Genomic DNA, 21914 nt, shown 5'->3' with positions numbered 1-21914 from the left:
AAGCTGTAGCTGTGAAAGGCATCTTTATAATTATGTATTCTCACTGAGCTTTTACTGGCATGACTACGTTGGCACGCTTTACCTTGCACAGACAAGCCAATAAAAGTTTCAAGTGTCGACCAGCATACATAATCTGGCTAGGGCCAAGATCACTCTGTGAGATGTGGTTTCTGAACTAGGTCTGTAAGCCCTTAAAGGGTGTCTAATAATTAGCATTAAGGGTCTTTGTATCCTCAGTGAGCCTCAGGGCCTGCATAGGTAGCTGGAGGGAATTGGTTTGGAGAACAGTAGTCACCTTAGCCCCGTAAGGAGTAGTTAACAAGGCTGTGAGATGGTGAGGCACTTGACCGGAATGAACCAGCAGGGGCTGGCTGGTACGGGACTATAAGCACAAGGATTTGCTTTATAGACATATACCTTCTTTATGCTTTCTGGGCAAACAGGTTGAGAACAGCCTGTCTAGCTCAAGTCATGAGAAGGGTAAAGCTAGATAGCTTAAATCTAGTATTTATTTTAATTCTGCTCCGTCTTCCCTATTTTGACTAAGCTTTGTTTTCTTTAAGATTTTTTTTTTTTTCACAGATTAAATAATTTCATAGTTATGTCCAGTGGAAAAAGCACTCTGCAGCATCTCAGGAAAGATGTTGAGACTCAGTTACTGAACTCTCTGGTACAGCTGACAGGACTGTATTCTCACACCGCATACAGTAGGGTGAAGGAGTGGAAAGGACTAAACTAGTTATGTTTTTTTAACCCCCAAAAGGCAACCTTACTTGTTTTCCAGAATAATCCAATGTTCAGATCTTATCTCCCTCTTGCTGCTCTGGGAAAGGTATTTGGCCCCAGAAATTACTCTGGAGAAAAGGGAAATGTGAGTTCTTTCCTGGTTTCTGACCACTATACGGTGTTTCAGATGAATTCAGAGAAATGATGGGCGGATAAATTAATGAAAATTATTCTATGGGAAATTACAGCTGGAATAAGTTATCACATTTTTATGGATTCCACGTCCACAGCCTTTAACGTCAGCTACCCTATTTCACTTTATAATCGTGTGAGTGACTACATCTGGGCCAATTAAGCATTTTCAGTTGCCGTCAAAAGAGTTGCAAATGCCTGCTTAGAGGTTGAAGGTACCGTACAATTTAACCTTAAACATTTGGGGCAAAGAGGTGCTCTACCAGGGCTATGATGGACCTGCATGGTTTTGATGACAAAACATACATATGCTCATTGCAAAACCATGAGGTGTTTAAGTTAATATCTCAAAGCTATGTAATGCTTTGGATATGTTCAGTACTTTTATTCCTCTTTAAAATTTACAAAACAAAGATTTGCAAGTACTGCAGAATGGGTTCAGGCTACCTATGGACCAGTTTTTTTCAAATGCCAAACAAATTTTTTTACAAACAAAAATTTTTTACAAATCCCTTTCTTATTTCCCAGAAGACTACCCTTGGAAGTGTCAGGTTTGAAGCTCCCACAAAGTGAAGTGCAACTTGACCCCCACATGCACAGATCTTTTAAGACCTAATCACAGTAGGAAAATACTTCCCCTAGCTTCAGTGTTGGTCTCCAAGTTCAAACCAAATGAATATCTCTACCATTATTGCTGGTTTCACAAAAACCTGTGATATTTTTGCTTTAAAGGCCCATCTTTGCACTTTGAAGATGTGCCGATGTGTGTTTTTAATCAGTTGTATTTACATTGCCCAGGAGTATCAACCCACTATCTGGCTCAGAGATTTACATGTAAGGTGAGCGGGACCCATCCTAAAAGTGTGTTAGTGATGAGCGTGGGTTAAGAATTACAGGTACTTCAAAGAAAACGTCAGAAAGTCTATTTGAATATAACAAAATATCCATGTAAATACTTAACTGCTGAAGCATTGGTGTTATTTTTGGAACACGAAGGACCAAGACAAATTAATTAAAGATGAAAATTTCTCTTGTACTTCAGCTCCTCTCCTCCACGGCAAGAGGAATCTAACTTCATACCTGAACGCAATAGTAATGCAAAGGCTTGAGGCAAAATTGTTAGTTATTCACATCAATGGAATGAAGTTATACAGCTCACTTCCACCTGAGAGAAGAACCATTTTAACAGTTTTTGTGTTGCTAACAAGACACAGATGTCACCATTGGGCAAACAGGGGCAAGACTGTTTTCTTGTTCGTCAGGCACCCCTTCCCAGGGGCACGGCTGAGTGTACATTAGAGATGTCTACTCTTTCTGGGGGTTTAAAACAGTGCATCATTTTTTTAGCTAGAGACCAAAAGGGGCATATCCAGCCTCTGTTGCAACACTGCTACGACTCCCTGCAACCCCAATGGGGATCAGAGCCCAGGAGCAGGTCCTGAGCTGTTTCAAACTAGCAGGATTTTGTTGATCTCATTGAAATGCATGGCCTTTAATCAGATGAGGACCTGGACTGTAATACAAAGATACACCAAAGCAGGAGAAATGATCCACCCTAGCCAGCTCTTCTTCTGCTGAAGGATCTGCTTCCTCACGTGGATGCTAATTGCACACGAACAAGAGCATGTGGATGCCAATCCCCACCCTCCAGCTTATTTGCAGGAGGATACTTCTGAAGTATTTTGAGACTTCCTTATCCCAAGGACTAAATACATTGAGCTGTCTGCATTCCAGCTAGCTCAAGCTGAAGGACAGGAGGAGAAACAGAAATTAAATGTGGGTAACAGGAGTGTGCTTTACTGTGGCCGTGTACAGGGCTTTTGTCATGCCAGTCAGATGCCAGCATGCATCAGCAGTCTTTTAAATTGTTAATAACACAAAAAAGGGGAAATTCCTAGCAAAGAGCTTCCCTGTGACAAAGTCTGTAAGAGTTCATGTGTTTTTCAAAAATGTACATTTTCCAAAGAGTTACTTGATTTCCCACAAAATGCTGATCTCAACTACCTCTTTCTGTACAATTGTTTTGCACATTTCAGTTTCTCTTCCTGACTTAGAAAACACATTTACAAGATATACTTGGTTGGCTACAGATCTTCATTGGCAACTTCCCCTTGCTAGTTGTTCTGCTAAGCACAGCAACAATGAGAGAGGCAATTTTTTAAAATCTTCTTTTTTTTTTTTTAATTTGTTCTGGAAATAAAAAGCGAACCAGGCAGTAGGTTCCCATGTTTTTCCAGCATTGTACAACAAGGCAATGGTGGATGTTCCCGGCACAAGTCAGTTGTTACAGGAGTAGGAAGATAGTGTTTATCACAGCTAGCTGCTGAATGTTTAAAGATTGTTATAAGTATCTGCCTCATAAGTGAAACAAACAGCAAAATTAACACAAAAAACTGAGGGAAAGTGATAACTTATTGCTATCTGTCTTAAATATAGATCCAGGTAACACAAGGAATACATTGTGTAAACTTCTACCCCATAGTTAGTGACTGCCTACCTGTGCAGTGCTGCTTATCTTTGTCAGTTCCTTCATGTCACTATTTTTGTATTAGTCAAGGATTTCTTGCTCCAACTTAATTCAATGCTTGGATTTATCATTATGTACTTGCACAGAAGCAGCTGGAGGTCCCAGTGGAAATAGGGATCACTTTGTAATAAGTTCCCTACAAACAAAGCAATAGAAAGTCTTAATTTTTACTGCTGACATTACTGGTGATCATAGAGTCTGTGGGAAACAAACTTGGTCATAACAATGTTTTGAACACAAACTATTTATTTTTTTCTATGATCTGTCTAATAAGGGTATTCTTGGACTACGGATGCAGCAAGGAGCTCTGCACACGCAGGGTTAGGCATATTGTCATTAAATAGTCAGAAACGATCAGGACAATTCCACGGTAAGCTTAGATCACCTTGGTAGCTTATCTCAGTATTGATCTATCTGGAATATGCTTTCTTGGGATAAGGTAAAATTAGATTTTAATGCTGTTTTATTCCAGGTACTAGATGGTTTCTTCCTGGAAAAAATAAATGGAGCATAAATTGATGGAGTGTGACGTCATTGATTTGTAAGCAACAAAAATATTAACTTTTCTAGCATTTACTGAACTTAAAGTTGATTCTATCCATTTAAATTGGTACCTAGTACTTGTCACATTATGATATAGGTGTGAATGTGCTTTGCCAGGATATGTGTGCACAGCACAGAAACATTCACTTAAGTTCACGCCCACACATCCCCATATGCTTTGAACAGATCTAAACGGTGACTGAAGGATGAAGAAGGCTGAACCACATAAACATTATACACAATGACTATTAATTTCAAAGCAACGGAATAATTTATAAAGGTTGTTAGGAAGCAATGTAAATGCAAATGCTCTTCTAATAAGCACTGGTAGTATCATGTTGGAACATATTTGTGATGCAATATAGCATGTTAAAGCGAGCAGGGAAGAGCATAGATGATTTCTGTGGAAGATGGTGACGGGAGTAAAGAGGTGAAAGCTGATGGGAATGCAGCATTCAGGGACTGAGTCCAAGGAATAGTTCTAGGACAGGCTGACTTAGCAGTGCAGTAGGCAGTGCTTGGTGGCTGAGTGAGGACAGGCAATATCTGGAATAATTAATCAATAATTCATTACGGAAAAATGCTACCAGCCGTAAACTTAATTTGTAGAATAATGCCCCACGGTAATGCCAAAAGTTATAAATATAGTCATATTTTTTTGAAAGAGCTGGGGCAGACTGAAGCCAAACTCTTCAATCATGTATAATAAAGCTGACTTTTTTAAAAAACAGGTTTCAGCTGGGCCCAAAGAGCTGTGGTGAATGGAGTGAAATCCAGTTGGCGGCTGGTCACAAGTGGTGTTCCCCAGGGCTCAGTATTGGGGCTGGTTCTGTTTAATAGCTTTATCAATGATCTGGATGAGGAGATCAAGTGCACCCTCAGTAACTTTGCAGATGACACCAAGTTGGGTGGAAGTGTTGATCTGCTGGAGGGTGGGAAGGCCCTACAGAGGGATCTGAACAGGCTGGATGGATGAGCTGAGGCCACCTGTATGAGGTTCAACAAGGCTCAGTGCCGAGTCCTGCACTTGGGTCACAACAACACCATGCAACGCTACAGGCTTGGAGAAGAGTGGCTGGAAAGCTACGTGGCAGAAAAGGACCTGGGGATGTTGGTCGACCCCCTGGGGGTATTGGTTGACAGCTGGCTGAATATGAGCCAGCAGTGTGCCCAGGTGGCCAAGAAGACCAATAGCATCCTGGCTTGTATCAGAAATAATGTGGCCAGCAGGACTAGGGAAGGGATCATCCCCCTGTACTCGGCATTGGTGAGGTTGCACCTCAAATACTGTGTTCAGTTTTGGGCCCCTCACTACAAGAAGGACGTCGAGGTGCTGGAGCTTGTCTAAAGAAGGTCAAGGAAGCTGGTGAAGGGTCTAGAGCTCAAGTCTTATGAGGAGTGGCTGAGGGAACTGGGGTTGTTAAGCCTGGGGAAAAGGGGGCTGAGGGGAGACCTTATTGCTCTCTACAGTTACCTGAAAGGAGGTTGTAGCGAGGTGGGGGTTGGCCTCTTCTCCCAAGTAACAAGTGATAGGACAAGAGGAAATGGCCTCAAGCTGCACCAGGGGAGGTTTAGGTTGGTATTTAGGAAAAAAAAATTTGAAATTTGAAAGATGGGTACATGTGGTGCTTGAGGACCTGGTTTAATGGTGGACTTGGCAGTGCTAGGTTAACGGTTGGACTTGATGATCTTAAAGGTCTTTTCCAACCTAAACGATTCTATGATTCTATGATTCTATGATTCTATGATGGTAGACAGTGAAAATTAGGCAATCAGTATAGAATCCTAATACTGAAAATAGCACATTTGGAGTGAAAGATCTTCATAATAGAGTTAACAACAAATTTTACTCTTATAAATATTTCACATCTTTGTGGAGGAATAAAATTCCTACCTCCTATGTGTTTCATTTTCCTTGCAGAGCTTTACATGTTTTATTTATCATTCTGCATGATCTATTAGATAACTTTATGATCTTCTAGTGTTTTATGAAAAGCAGTATCGTTGGATATTAATGATCGTCTGACTATCTGCCGTTAATGCATATGAGTTAAATTCTTTTAAAGACTTGGACAGCTTTGAATAAATAGTAATCCTGTCTAGATTGACTTCCAGACAATTTCCTCTTTTCATACTTCAGTACAATCACATAATGTTTGGGTTGTAGAAACTTCAAAAGATTATTTTAAACAACTCAATTACAGTGATTTTAGAAAGAGTAAGTTTGTATTTTCTTTTAGGAGAGATATTGGTTTAAAAACAAAACACCGAAATGTAAGTTTGGGCTTTAATTTGTCCAGTAATGAAAACTTCAAAGGCAGTGAATAAGAATGAAATATTTTTTCCTTATTTGGGGTGCTATTTACTGAAATATAATATTTGAAATATATGTGACACTGAATATATAGTCCACAAAACTGTGTTATAATATACTTTTGGCAGTTGAAACTGCTCCTATGTATATCCTGCCTGTATTAGATTGTGGATGACTATTTGGAAAGGAGTAAAGTGCATTTTTTAACTTATGTATCATTCAGAAAGTGTCATCTATCTAAAAGGACCCTGTTTTCAGTCTGTCTGATACCTTTGCCACTGTGTAGCGGATACAATTCAAGAACCACCGCAGGGCACCTCTCCTTGCTGGCAGCCTGTCCCGGGGCGCACCAGCACCGAAGCACCAACTTGCTGCTATGTGCTTTGTGCCATTCCACCGAAACAACCTCTTTCACTACACATCATGATAATGACAAAAGATGCTATTTGACTGTTTCTATGTCTGTGGTTAATTTTCTGTTTAAAAAACCTCAAAATGCTGTTAGTGTTACTAGTAACAGCACTCTGCAGTGCTTTCCTTATGTCGCAGAATACTTTACCTAAGAAGCTGAGTCGATACTTTTGTGCTTCTCTTCACAGACGGAGCAGCTGAAGCAGATGATGTTGAAGTGAGGTCCTGAGCACCCGTTTCCCAGCAGAGCTACCAGGGCAGGAGACTCACAATCATCTCCCATCATCACTTCCACTCCTGAGAGATAAGGGGCATGCCTGTATCATGGTCACAAGCACGAATAAAGCTTTTGTAGACATACCTGAGCTTACTTCAGAAATACAGACTTGATCTTCAAGAGTTCCTGCTAGTTTGTTCAGTGTTCATACAGTATGCAGCATAGGGGGCCACCATCCGTTACTATGCCTCCTAGGTGCTGCTGCAACAGGGATTTCAGCCACCCTTCCTTTTGTCTGGGCACCTTTAGCAGTGCAGCTGAAGGGAACACTGTGTGGGCTGTGAATTCCTCTGAAACGACCATCTAAATACTTGGACAGTCAGTTCATGCTGGTCCCTGAGCTGCCACTGCTAGGATTAAACTAACTGGTTAAAGCCAGTTTGCATACATTTGCAGCTGCAGCAGAAGTTGAATGATAAATATTCCCAAATGTAGCTATGCAAATAGTGGCAAATTCTGAATAAATGTTTGAAATGCATTATAGTAGTCACAAATTCTTCTATTTTTCCTTTTAAGAAAAAACAAAAGACAAATTTTGCTTTGTGCCACAGGCCAAGCTCTCTTTTATAACCTTTTGAATTTTGTACTGCCTTACAAGTACAAAAGGACCGTAAACCGATGGTAAGCATTCAAGAATTATTTTAGCACGGACTGTGTTAACTCACTGACATCTTTCTATCCTACCCTGCAGTTCAGGGGCACAAGGTGGTGGTTACATACTGTGCTTGTACACTAGTGATTGCTAGTTGACAAATAGCCACATAACTAGAGGCTGTTGTGTAAAAAAACTAGCAAAAAGACAAAAAAACCCACATGCCCTTCATCATGTTGTAGAAGATGATAAAAACTGGAGTTGCAAATGGTAATAATCCCATCCATGTATAAATCCCAAAAGATGAGAAACAACATTCTTGGAAAAATGTTGCCATCCAAAAAGACAGAGCGTAGAGGCTAGTCTTGTTCCAAGGAGATAGTTTCCCCTTTGTAGCGGCCTTCCTTGTACCTGAAATCATTCACCTGTAACTTAAAATCCAATAAAATTGGCTTCTGCCCAGCCCAGTGGGGATGGCTACAGTTCTCAAGGTCAGCTACGGAGTGGTTCGCCAGGCCGATACCTCTGTTCCCCTTTACTGTCCACCTCCATGAATGGTTATGAAAGTAACTTTTTATGGTTGCTGAGAAGGTGCCAGGAGCGAGCTGGGAAGGAGATGGGCAGTTCTGAGGGCTGGAGCTTGGCCGCGTGAGACTGCTTCAGCTGTCATGCCTTCTCCAGAAGACAGATGAAAATGAGTGTTTATCCAAAGAAAGGGGATAAAAAGACATCCATGGGTTTATATCCATACCGACTGTATATAATTTAGTAAACTCCCCCAAAGAGGCAATATTCTGTTTCCCTACCGGGGCAGACCAGCCTCTTCTGACCAAACCAAGCGTTCAACTGTGGGTGACCGATAACTGGTGTCATGAATTAAATGCTGTGTGGCTAAAAGTCAAGTGCAAGCCTTTGAAAGTGAGAGTATCTTTTTAAAAATGAGGGTTAGCAAATGAAAAAAGAGCTCACAGAAATGCTGAATTTGTTTCCTTGGCAGTTTAGTAACTGTTTGACCCAAGCATTTCAATTTATGCCTTAAAACAAACAGAGATATTCAGGGAGGCAGAAACTCTGTATTTCTAAGGCAAAATACTTTTCTAAAATACTGTAACATAGTGCTTAGTTATAGCTATCCAAAAGGATATTATGCTGAGCTGTCATATTTTGAGTTGCAGCCTTTTCATATTGCTGAAATATCAATACTGTCGTACTGCATGTAATGTACACGGTTAACTCTTGGTTTCCTAGTCTAATATGGGGTAGAAAACCTTTGTGATGTAATAATGTGACCAGTGCAAACACCCCCCACCCCAAATCCATTGTAAATCAGGCTGGATAGACTGAGGAATAACCAGAAGACAAATGCAAAATGAGTGGTAGATTCTGGTTATGTGTATGTATGCTAAAATATACTGATCTACTGTTGAAGTTAGAAAGCAAGAAAGACGGTGAGACTAAGAGAATGTGAAAGCTGCAAAAACGTTTGACACTGTAAATTGTATTTTTTTGAATATTTGCATGGAAAATAGGGGGTTCCAGTCATAATCGTATGTGTTCTCTAATAATCAGTCCTTACTCTGTATCTTGATGTTTATTTGCTGGTTTTTTTTCTATTCAGATATAAGAACTATTCTAATTTCAGCTAGGAAAAAACAGCACAAAGGACAGGCTGGTATCCGCTGTGGAGAATATAAACAAGCAGAAGCATCTGCGTTATACAAATATGTTGCTTCCAGACACTGAAAAGGGTGTAAGAGCAGCACATCCTTAAATACTATTAAGAAATCATTGAGTGTATTTGTACCTAATTCTCTAGCTTTCATTCATTCCCATTTCTAACAATTCATGTGGCACGTGATAGGCCTTTGACGTACGTCTATATCTAGCCAGATTTGTTACACTGATCAGAGTACAATTGGAGCCCCCCAAATCCCGTCGGCTGAAGTTAAATATCGCTGTGAATCACAGGTAATGTGTCACCAGATAACACAACAAAAATTAATCAGAGCAAAACACTTCACTTGATGCTGTTACAGCTAATAGGTCTGAAATGAAAGATAATTGCATATTAAAATAGAGTGGGTAGTGCGCTGTTTTGATATAGAGATATGAAGATGTCAGACAAGCTAGTCTGTAGCAGGAGGGAATGGGTGCCCTGAAGTGATTGAGGAGCGGAGCCCAGGAGAGCATTCCTCGCATTCCTGTGGCACTCGCCTTATGCATATACCCCACAAAAAAAGGGAATCTTAGCACTCTGGGTTGGTAAACTGAGCTTCAGAAAATCTGGCACTTTCTTATAGCTGCAGGCTTGATTAATTTGAAGAAATGATATTCTCTGGATGATGAATGCGAGGCACATTTAAGACTGCTATTTTTTAGGGCAAAGGACATTACATTTTCAATCTGTTAGTTAAAAAATAATAAATAACCCCCCATAAGAACTACTAATAAGCACTGACAAGCAAGATGTAGTCGGGACGTGGAGCTCTCCCTAGTCTTTTGCCATGGTCTGCCCAGAATTGTCGGTATTAGCTGCAAAAATATTTTGCTGACACATATGAGCAGGATTAGCCCAAAGAGTTATCTTTGTTAATGAACCATATGTAGAAATTCAGTAGGTTTAGTAGATTACTGTCTGAAGACACAGCCTGTTTGAGAGCCATGTATGTCTAAAAGCGTAAGATTTTTGTCTCCTGAGACGAGCAGTGTATGTTGCATAAGAAAAAGAAATGGTTATCCCTGTGATTTTTTCAAATGAAAAATAGAAACAAAAGTTACACTACCTCACTTGTGATTAAAATTTGTAAACCCCTGCTAGTGACTGGAAATCAAACAGATTTCTTCATGTCAACTTCATTTACATTGTGTGATCCATGTCAGCAAAGGGTATACATCGCCTGTAAAAGCAAATACATTAATAGTATTACACTGCTGTTAATGGCACATTAATAACAGTTCAACGATTTGTATTTGTCAAGCTGCTGTTGAGACCTGCTCGGCGTCGTGGTAAACAAAGAAAATCAAAGAAAATCAGCCATGTTGCAAGACCTTTATTCTTTAAAAACTTAAGTTCACGTGAGAAGAAGCCGCTAGATAACCCCCAGAAAAGTGTTAAATTAAAGATTTCACACCCTTCCCTTCCTCGGTTTGCATCCCATGTAGCAATGACAGAGGGGACAGCCGGCTGATAGGGATTACTCTTGAGAAGAGTGACAACAGGTGGCCACCCCAAAGCAGGGAGTCACTAGATCCAGCAGATCAAGTCTGGTTTTGTTTTTTTTTTTTTCCTCACGTCCAGCTTGCTCATCACCAATATCCGTCACCGAAGCTGGGATCATGATGATGCGTGTCCCTCGGGAGGATGGCGGCAGCCGGTCAGTCTGCTTTTTTGGGGGGTTAAAAACGACAGGGATGGCTTCCCAAGGCGGCGGAGGGGGGGGCGGGTCGCTGGGGGCCGCGGCCGGCGGGGTCCCCCGCCGGCCGCGGCCCCCAGCGACCCGCCCCCGCGCCCCCCCCCCGCCGCCCCGCCCCGCCCCCCCGCCGCTCCGCCTCCCCGAGCCAGCAACTTCCCCGTCGCCGAGGCGGGCGCGGAGCCCCCCATCAGCCCGGATGGGAGGAGGAAGAGGAGGAAGAAGAGAAGGAGAGAGGCGGCGACGGTGGTGTCCGGGGGGATGCGGCGGAGCGGGCCGGCGGGAGGCGTAGAGCCGGTCAGAGAGGGAGCGCCGAGCCCTTGTCGCCGCCGCTACCGGCGGGGCTCGGCCGCCGCCGCCTGCTGCTCCGGGCGGCGGCGCTGCTGAGCCCGCGGTGCCTCCGCGCCGCGCCGCCTCCCATCTCCTCGCCCAGCGCTCCGGCCGCGCAGCCCGCAGCGCCAGGCCGCGGCCGGCCCTCCCCCATCCCCTCCCCGGGCGGCGGCGCCGGCGGAGCCCCGGGCAGGCGGCGGCGGGAGGCAGGAGGGACGCGATGGCGTCCTACGTGGATAACAGCTTCCGCCAGGCGGTGATGAAGAACCCGGCGGAGAGGAGCCCCCAGGTAGGCGGCCCCTTCCCCCGGACCCCGCGACACCCTCCCGCCGTGGCGGGGGGCCTCCGCCAGCGCGCCCGCCCCGCGCAGCCCCGGCCCGGGGGGGGGGAGCCCGGGAACCCCACGGCCCCGCGCCCGGGAGAGCGGAGCGGCTCAGGCGCGGGTTTCACCCCCACCCTCCAGCCCCCCAGCGCTGCATTCCCGGGCGGCGAGCTCAGGGGAAGGGGAGAAATGCGTGAGCAACTTTCCTCCTACTCCCTAATTTGGGGGGGAGGGAGAGGGAGAAACGCCAGCTGAGTTTATGATGAAGGGTGCTTCCGGTAAAAAGGAAAATGCACTTCAAGTATAATTTTTGGGGTTTTTGTTTTGTTATTATCCCGCAGTACGCTGTGGCTCTGATTTGAATTCAGTCCCTACTTTTACATAGCTGGCTGGAGCTGGCAGCGCTGTTTCATAATGTTGGGGCTGAGGTCAGTGGTATTCTTGGCAAGTCCTTGCTCTCCAAAGTAGGGTGAAATCCTTACACAATGGCACCAGGCAGGAATTTTTTAGATACCTGCGCCGGGCTCCTGGAGCCCTCTTTGTCAGAGGAGTATGTGAGTTGAAGCTGTTGGTACGCTTACTTGCACTCGGAGAGGCTAAGAAAGGTTAAATTGGGGACTGGAGTATGTATTGAAACATTTTGACTTAACATGACCTGAAAAACAACTAAACTGAATGAGTTCCTTCTGCTCCCGAATGGTTGCTGCAGTGGCTGTTGCTGCCAACTGTCTAAAGACTAATAAGCTTTACACTGATCCCCACATCAAGCTGCGGTTCAATAGCTAATGATACAAGGAGTTACTTTGCTTGGACTTGTAATGCCATCTGTCCTGTTTTCTAAAGGCTTGCCCTGCTCTCTGAGCAGTCCCTGTGCTCTGGTTTTGGGGAAGAGATGGTATTACTGAGTATTTTGGCAGGCGGCTGATTGGCTGGTGGCGTTTTCAAATTGGGGGCAAAGAGGAAACCTTGACTTTCGGTCGGCACCCATAAGTCATTCCTCCTACTATAGATACGTCATTGTGGTAATGTTATTTTTATCCTCATGCTCATGGAATACGTGTGAGAAAATAAAAACTCCCATGGAAAAATATACTGACTGCATAGGCATCGTATTCAGTGTGTCTTTTCTCAAAGCTTCCTTTTTTATTTTTCTTTTTTCTTTTAAAAAAATGCTTCTGGAATGTGTTTTCGTGGTGCTAAAGTTGTTTCTCTGTCCTTGTTTGACCTTTTCCAAATGTCTGTTTGCCTTCAGTGCTGGACCCAGCCCTTCAGTGTGTTGTGAAAGCTGAAGGAGGCCAAGTGCTGTCTCCTGGGGAGGGCACTCTGCAAACTCATAGCGAGGTCCCTCGCCTTGGTAGAGGCGTAAATTCCAGCCCAGGGAGCCTGCCGGCCGTGTCTGGCCTCTGTAGATGGTTATCGAAGGATGGTGGGTTGTTCAGGAGGAGTGACACCAGCAGATGCTCAGAAACCAGTTGGTCAGGTAGTGGGGCCACCAGGCTGGGCTTGGGGGACGACGCTTCCTCAGTGACATGATCTGTGCCATGTGAAGTGTTAAACTTTCTCCTATCCTTACCGGTCAGCCCTGCTCTCTAGAAGGGATAACAAAAAAAAAAAAAGGCAGAAAATAAGAAACGACACAGTGAAGAAATCAGCCTGAGTGCAGTGATAAAGCTGGTGTGAAGGGCATGGGGCAGAGAGCTAAATCAGGAACACTAGGGCTGCGTTAATGCTGTAAAACTTCCCGAATCAGCAGACTGGAAGCCTGCTGTGGCAATTGCCACAGGAAAAGAAACCCACCCTTAAGTCCACGAAGCTGACGCTGGCCAAAATAATCCACAAATAAGACCAAATTTGTGGGAAACATAATGTGTTGTTAGCACTGGAAATACTTGAAACCGGTGATCAGGCGTGCCCTCCTGTTGCTGCTGGGGAGAGCAGGGCTTGCAGCAGAAAACTCAGCTGGCATTTTTGTGAACGGCTTGTGTTGAATTGTGTGTGTTGAGGAGTTTTTTAATGTTGGCTCTCTGTTCTGGAAATTCAGTTTCATTTTACAACAGTATTGGAATTTGAAAGAAATATGCATATCATCTTTCAGTCATTAACTAAAATTAAAAAAAATGTTTATATAGAAAGAAGCAAAAACCTTGTTTTTTCTTCCTCCCCTAAAGTGACTTTTTATTGTCTCTTTGCTTGTACTTTCCTTTCCTTGCTAAGCTATCTCATAAAGGTAGTTACTTAATTTTGGCTTTTGAGGAGTCACGGGGTAGCTTTAAAGTTGAGAGAGGGTTGAAAAGAGAAAATATATTTATCATATTCATGTCAGTACAGGAAATAACAAGAGAAGTATGTTAGTAGCATATTCACTGCTTACTTGCGTTAACAAACTCATTGGGGCTCAGCTTCTCGAAAATCAGGAGGAGGTAAATACGCGTTTGACATTACTATTCACCCTGGATTGTCACGGTGTAGATTTGGCAAAATGACTTCGCTGCAGGCTCAGAGGAGAGGAGTGACAGTAGGATAGCCAGCTCGTGTTTGTATGTACGGCTTTGAGAACTGCTAGATCTGACACGCATTGTCGGAGAAAGCAAACTTAACTTTGCATGAACTTCTGTAGTGCAAAAGCCTCTTGGTAATTTTGGACTAGACTGATTTTTTTTTTTTTTCTTCAGTAAACTGGATTCTGCAATTGCTTTGGAAAATTCTTAGCTTCATATCTCTTTGGTGTATCCTCACTTACAGAATTTGTCTGAATTTTGTGAATTACAGCTCAACACTCCATTGATTAAGAAACTAAAAAAATAAAAATGAATATGTACATGGCCTGTACTTTAACATGCCTGTTGTGTAACAGAGCTCTCCTCCTTTAATTGCTTTATTAAACTCTTCGTTTTCTCTTTGAAGACGTGAACTAGGAAGTTAATTTAACTACTTTGGGGAATCTAACTTCTAAATGTTCATAAATTACAAATGGTTTAATGCCCTTAAGCTGTGAGTAATAGCGATCTATTTTCTTCTCTTCCAAACATTGTCTTATATGAACTGCTATAGCTTTAAGTCTTTTCAAAACAAATTCTTATTGGCATCATAGGCCATCTTAGAAGGCATCCAGTTTTATACTGGTGTAGCTTAATTTGAAAAAACGGGGCTGCTTTTGTTTTCAAACAAGAGAAACCGAGCCCTAATCTCTTTCTTTATCCTAACAACTCATTTGCATGGCACGGTATGTGAATAACTAGTTACCTCAGAAACTCCGCATACTAGTTCACTGTTTTCATGCCATGTAGTGACGTCTGCAGGAAGAAATTTTTTTTTTAATGTATGCCTTATGTATGTTAGGTGCCCAAGGTTTTCTTCTGGAAACTGCTGGTGTGGTACATTGAGGCAATTCAGTACAGTAGTAATGAATGGCAGAGAAGTAACAGCATCAGACCACATCTGAAGGGGAGAGGATAGAACGGTATAGTTGGCCTTAGTTTATACTAGTGCGTCATTTAATGCCAGAAGACATCTAAACAGGATGCTACTGCTGAGCAGATACTCCCTTCTTGAGCACTGGAGAGGAACAATGGTTTAATTATAGGATGTACCTATGCGTTTTCCAAATAAACTTTCAGCTTGTTCCCCAGTTGTGTTATTTTTATGCTTGTGACCACTGATAGCATGATTGTGTGCAATCTTCAGATAAGCCAGAAATGAACATTTCCTTCTTGCTTTAGTAATCTCTTTGCAAATAAATACGAGGCAGTCTAGTTTCATGGGATCATAGAAAATAAGCATTTTACATGTAAGTCTAGCATAAAGGATTATACTTAGTCTTTAAATTCAGGCTTATTGTGTGTATGTATATCAAATACACCAGAAGACTAAAATTATTGTTTTCAAAAGAGCTTATTTGGGATTTCTCTCATTTGGAAAACAAGTGTTTTGGAGCTTGAGTTTTGGGTTTGTTTTTTTTTTGTTTTTTTTTACTGTCAACATGCTACTGTGTTACCATCATTTTGATGCTAGTATTTAAAGAGGAGGATAACCCCTGTTACCATGCTGCTAACGTCAGTGTAATGCTGAGAACTGGTTCTGTTGCTAAATTCTCCTGCTGGTTCTTGGTGGCCCTGAAAAGTGTAGGACTGTGACAGCTGATGCCTGCTATTTGGCTGTATTACATTGCTATAATGGTCTTGCCGTCACACATCTCAGGGCTTTGTAATGTGGTTATTCAGGAATAGCTTTAGTTTGCAAGGTTTTGCGGTCTGTTTTTTGGGGGGGAAGCCTGTTTGGCTAACAAAATGAGATTCCTAACTGCACTTCTCATGGTGGTGTTCAGGCTTTCTGCTGTCTACAGTAGCTAATTCTGAAGCGTGGGCATGAGCCTGTTACGTTTTGTGTTAACGTTGTGAGTGTGGTTAGTAACACAGCTTAATGAAGAAAGGCTGTTGCAAGTTCTTGGTCCGTGTACTTTCCTCTTGCTTGGCAGTTGGCTCGAAGTAAAGTTGCCATCATAAAGTCAGCTGTAAGGGTAGTTGGCCTGAGCAAAAAAAGCCCTCCAGAAGCTGCAAGGTTTTGGAAACTTGTTCAAGACAGGTAACATCCACAGAAGGTGTCTGATGAACTGTAAGTTAAGTAGTATCTTTTGGTGTCTCTTGGGCTGTAAGTGGGGGAGATGGATACAGATAAAACAGAAGAAGTTACAATGGACGTGTATATATAGGCCTTTGGCCATAGAAGTTTTTCTTGCTGTGTATCAGCACTTAACTGGGAGGATAAAAAAATGAAGTAACTCTTTGGAAAAAGTGACACCTTTACCTGACAAAGCAAGTAATGTATTTGTTTAGTACGGATATAATATTAGAGAATGTATTTTTGAAGTATACTTTTTTTTGCTTTTAATTTTTTCTTTCGAGCTAGTATTACTATGCAGCATAATTTCATGCCTAACAAACTTAATTGTATGAGTACGTCTTTTTGTGGCTGATAACTAAAACTGAAAACCCTTGCGTAGCTCAAGTTTTCTTGTGACCTCTCTAATCTCAGTCTGTCAAAGCAGCCCTGGAATGTCTGATTCTGAACTTCCACCATCAATTTTCATGTCCTTCCCAAAGCTAAGGGTATGTACTGCAACAGGCTGCTTGGTATCCTGTTTATTTTGAAAGAAAATATGTTTATTTCCCAGTCTTTCTGATGGAGGGTGCATTTTCCCATAGCCATTCATATCTTTGTTGCTAAGAGCTTTGAGAACAGTGAGAACGTTGAATTTTTCATTTCTTTTACAGTAGTTCTCCCCTGTCGTAGGGCTGGTACTTTCTGCATTTGTAAATTTCTGTATCCTGTAGTAAAATCAGTTTCACCAACACTTACAAGGACCTCGGTGTGAGCAGAAAGCCTTCACCTATAGAGCAGAAATAGCCAATTTGAAGCCTTGTCCTTAACACTTGTCTGCTTTCCCATTACATCAGAAGATTGCAGCTCAGTTAGCTGTACATATCTGAGCCAGTTTGAAACTAGGTAACTTGGAAAGCGAGGGTTTAACTGTAGCGCCGATAAGCTCTGTGTAATTTCCTACTTGATTAATTATCTCTTTGGTAGAGTTTGTTTTTGATTTCTGCCCTGCTGCGGCTGCTGAATCTTCAGTGTTTGCACTGGGTTCAGGCTGGGTATGTTCCTGTGAGCTGTGAGCGTGTTTTTGACAGCCTTGTGGACATACTCTCCTGCACTTAAAAGCTGGGAGCATAACGATGCTGCCTTGCCTTTCCGTGGCAATCTTGCCTAGGAAAGTTACTGAAGTGAGCAGTGCTGGGCTTGGAGCCCAGGGATCTTCTACTCAGTCGAAGCTTTTTTTGTCTACTTGCCTTGTAACGTGCTGTTGAGACGTAAGAGCGTGTGTCTGTACCCTCGGTGGTGCCAAAGGGACTGCACCATCCTACCTGTCCTTACTCACCCCTCTGGTGAGCTGGGGCTAGCCAGTGGTGCTGCTGGGGAGGCTGCAGTAGAGGAGGGTTATTGCAAGGCAATACTGATTGCCGTGGCTAGGCTTGCCCTTCCGCTAAAGCTAGTGATAAGCAAAATCATCTGTTGAACTTCTGAGACAAAAAGGTCTGAGAGTTCGTTCTTGTCTTGGGTGTAAAAGTGTAGATCAGCAAAAGTAAATGGCACACAAAGCATTTTCCCAAAAATCATGTTTTTGCTTAGTATGGAAGAGTAACCTCTGTGGGTTATGAGGTTATTCATGGAAAACACTTTGTACCTGGAAAAAAAGATTTAAATGTGATCTCTGAAGATGCTTCATTTATTTTATGCTTATTACAATAGAAGTTAGCTAAGGTTTTCTGAAAACAGTTATTGTTTCTTGAATTCCATTATTTTAAAATATCTGTATGCTTGAAAGTCTTTAAAAGTCTGTATGCTTATGTGAATTATTGAGTGGTAGCTCCTAATTCATTCTGATGAATTACTGATCTGATTTCGATAGCTTTTTTTCCCTGAATCAAAATGCTGCTACTTAATCTGTTAGCATGTTTCAGGAATAACCATATGTGTACTGAACAGTCATTGTAAGAACTTTGACTTCCTCATTGAGGGTTTTTTGTATCCTCATGAGAAAATATATTTTGGCTTGTGTTTTGGGAACTTTCCCACAGTAGGAGATCTAATTTTTGCGAGGTATTGTTTGGGAATTCAAAAGGAGCGCTGGCAGAAAGATAGCTCTACAAAGATGCTTTGTGAAGGGCAGCTGAGCCTGTGCGCCTTGTTTGCTGCAGCCAGTGTTGCAGATTTAATTTGCTGGATATATTTTATGTGAAGGGATGTATTTGAATAAGTCTGAAAATGGAAGTGGTGCTCCGCTTCCCTTTTTCTGAAGTTCGTGAAGTTGACCGCTTTTCTTGAAAAGGGAGAGAGAGGAGCCCTACTGCAGTGCTTTTCTTACAGCTTTGTTCTGGAGTTAAAAAATAGCTATTTGTTCTCTCTGGGTATCTCTGTGTTATGCCCGTATAGCTGTAGATGTATTTCTTTGTGTATGTCTGTCTTGTCTGACCTGAATAAAAGTGATTTAATAGTTGATTTTCAGCAGTTCTGAAGAATTCTAGCCAACAATCACAAGCGGCATGTATATCATTACCTGATCAAAACACTGAAGGAATAAGATAAGGTTAAAATATTTAAATGTTCTTAGAAAAAAACCAAAACATGAGTTTACTTTTCAGCACTGATAAAAATTGAAGGAATTTTCTTGTAGTAATATTTCTATGGATAGCAAGATTTCCCCATTTTTCTCTTATTTGTATGTATTCTGATAAACACAAGCAACACAATGAAAATGCATCTGGTATTGGTGTAAATTACCTGGGAAAGTGTATTAAGTTTCATGGAAGACACATTGGTTGAGCATGCCTGTTGTTGACTGTCTTTACCAGATTGTCTGGTTTTGTTTGCTTGCTTTTTGTATGTCTTCAAGCTAAAATAAACTTGGCTTAATAAAGAAAAACATGTATTTCATAGTTATTTCTGGTTTCTAAAGGGGAGGATGGATCCTGTTCCCTGTAGGATGACTCTTTAAAATTTTTGAGGCTGTTTTTTGTTTTTTTTGTTTTTTTTTTTTTCCCAGTTTGTATTTGCAGTTCCGTGTTTTTCAGGGTACTCTTGTCTCCCATCTTTATTTTACTTTTTCTGTAGTTGGGGGAAAAATATTGATACAGTCTTTTCCATTTGAAATTAGTCATTCAGACTTATTGTCCTGTTAAGCAAAAAATAAACCAAAACTTAGAGGGCCGAGATAGGATGTTATGCAAATGTGGTTTGTAAGCAGTTGATGGGAAAACAAGGCTGTACCACCAGTACAGTTGGCAGAAGCTTCTGCTTGAGATTTGACTTGCTTGAAACCAAAGGCTAAATCTTTCATGGTACATAATATTTTTCTAGCAGCAAAGCGCATTTAAGAGCTTTGTTTCCCATGCTGATGTTTTCTGCTGCCTCATTTTTGCTGATCCATCTGTTTGCGAGGCTACAATATAAACAGGATAAGTGATACAATCTTGTTAGCTGAACAAAAGAAAAGTGACTTATTTTTGAGAGGTGGTGTGTGAGAGTTTTTTCTTTCTAAAATCTAAGTGACTCAATCTGGTTTAGATTATGGCTCCAAATGTCAGTGTTGGTGCAGCTGAAGGTGTGAAGACTTGTGCTACAAGATTGAGAATAAATACTTATGGTTGTGTGTAGGAACCTCTGAAACAGCTTAACCTCCCCTAGAGAGTATATGGTGCTCCATTTTCAAATACTATCTTGAAGTATAAAAGAAATTAAACTGGATGGAATATTGTGAGATTATTTATTCTTGATGCATTTCCTAAAATGAGAATCTTTTTTACTTATGTGGCATATGTGCAAGATGCTTCTTGAGAGGGAAGTCTTCCATTTTTGTTTGTCCTGAGGATTAACATCAAAGGAAACTTTTGTAATAAGTCTCTAGCTCTAAGGTTTTTCCCCATTAGAATATAGCAACGGTAATAAACCTGAGTAGTAACACTACCTTTGCATGCGCTGAATTGGGTGGATGAGAGATGCTAAGGCCTGATATATTTTTGTATTGCTAATACTGAATCTTGTCTGTATTTACATTGCTTTGTTGTATGGTAGCTGAAAAATGGGTGCTGGTGGGTTCTCTTTCTGAGGGGAAACAAAGATGTGAAGTGAAACTTAATTTTATTGGTATGCAAGTTAAGAGACATGCACACTTTTCAATTCGGTATCTGAAATCTATTGGGACATACCCAAAATATGTACCCTATAATGGTTTTGTTTTCACTTTGAGATAAGTGCTTAATCTTGGCAGGAAGCCGTTCCCTCACCCTCACAGAACATTTTCTCAAAACATGTAATCTTGCCGAAATCACTAGTACGTTGCAATTGTGCGAGTAGCCAGCGCTCATTTGAATGGTTGTGTGGATTTCCACTATTTGTCAAAAGACATGTCAGAATACACAACATATGGAGTATTAAATATGTAGATACATTTTGAACTGAGAGAGAGAGAGACTTGGCTGTGCAATATTAGACTTCTTTGTGTCCGTTGCCAGTGTTGCTGTGGGTGTCAGAAGTGACCTCCCTCATCTGGGCGGTGGGGCAGGCAGGTGCTGCTGAAGCAGACACAGTGCCCCATCACTTACTTTTACCCGTGTGCTGTAGCTTGTTCAGTTTTTGAAGGTGGCATGGCTACAGTAATAAAATAGAGGCACTTTTGTTTAAATAGCTACGTCGATATTTTGAAGCCATGGTGTTCTACTATGTTTATGTGAGATGGTACTTAGTGTTGAAATAGCTTTGAACTTCGTAAGTTAGCAACTGCAAAATTAAGATGTAGTTAAAGTGTATTAAGTTGTATCATTGAGGAAGAGCAGGCCCCACGGCAGACAAGATGATATTGTTAAAGTATCGCTGGATTCTGTGGTAGCTGATTAGAAAACATTGCTATTAAAAAATGAGGAAGGTAGCTGACTGTGCCTGCACTGATGGTCCTGCTGGGGAGCTCTGCCTGTGAATCGTTCCTCGACCCTGGAGGAACCAGGGGCTCTGAAAAGATTAAAAAACGGGAAGAAAAATGTAGGTGCCAGGTGCTGCTGAAGCAGAATGTGTGGCAAAGACATTTTGTGTGGTTGGGCTCCTTATCCCTATTACTAAAGTCATAAGAAGATGCTGAAAGCTGAACTAATGTAGTTGATCTTGACGCTTGTTGTGATTTCCCGGTGAGGGTGGTTAGCGACTGGCAGCTTCTCAAGTGAAAGCACTAAGTGGCCCATCGATTGAAATTACATTAGTACTGCTCCTTTGTAAAATATTAATTTAGCTTGTGGACGAAATACATGTTGAGAACATGGAGAAATACAGTTTGATTGTACAGGTTCCTTTCTGGCTGTAGTCTCAAAGGAACATGGAGCAAGTATATCTTAAGAAAAACAATAAATGGGGGTATAGTTAGTGGAGGATGCTCTATCTGAGTATGAAACAAGACATAAGGTTTTGCACTGGTTAATGATGAGTGCTGGTCAGGTGGTCTCTCTGAACTCTTCTTTGTTAGTGCAGTAGCTAAGTAGTTTGAATGTATTCCCTGCGAAGGAGATAGTGAGCAGATGGTAAACACTCCCAGTGAGGCAGTTTTCACTCTGAATTATGGAAAGGTGGTTGCGAGAGTCTCTGTCTGAGTTGCATTTCATGTTCTCCATCGATCTATTGTACACATTACTAGATGGTACATCAAATTTGTTGGGGGGTCTATAATGTT

General features: G+C 41.8%; 2 protein-coding genes across 14 annotated transcripts in view; both read left to right on the top strand.

The window, feature by feature from the left end:
• The window catches only part of FNIP2 (folliculin interacting protein 2), a 102666-nt gene extending 95198 nt beyond the window's left edge, over positions 1-7468 (top strand). For 4 of the 7 annotated variants that reach the window (XR_015699915.1, XR_015699918.1, XR_015699914.1 and 1 more), the window contains 2 exons: positions 3918-3986; positions 6902-7468. The gene's annotated coding sequence lies outside the window, so the exon portion shown is untranslated. The remainder of the gene's footprint in view (positions 1-3917; positions 3987-6901) is intronic. The other 3 variants (XR_015699919.1, XR_015699920.1, XR_015699917.1) reach the window with 1 other exon arrangement.
• Positions 7469-11392: 3924 nt separating this feature from the next.
• RAPGEF2 (Rap guanine nucleotide exchange factor 2) overlaps positions 11393-21914 on the top strand; it is a 192080-nt gene continuing 181558 nt past the window's right edge. For 5 of the 7 annotated variants that reach the window (XM_087736382.1, XM_087736378.1, XM_087736380.1 and 2 more), the window contains exon 1: positions 11394-11611. In XM_087736382.1, coding sequence (XP_087592508.1) covers positions 11543-11611 — 69 coding nt within the window. In that variant the 5' untranslated portion in view covers positions 11394-11542. Of the gene's footprint in view, positions 11612-21914 lie in introns of all 7 variants that reach the window. The other 2 variants (XM_087736388.1, XM_087736381.1) reach the window with 2 other exon arrangements.

Source organism: Nipponia nippon, unplaced genomic scaffold, assembly GCF_047370975.1.
Source record: "Nipponia nippon isolate SJK-2023a ecotype South Korea unplaced genomic scaffold, ASM4737097v1 scaffold_6, whole genome shotgun sequence".
NCBI classification, from domain to species: Eukaryota; Metazoa; Chordata; class Aves; order Pelecaniformes; family Threskiornithidae; genus Nipponia; species Nipponia nippon.
This window is presented reverse-complemented; position numbering and strand designations above follow the sequence as displayed.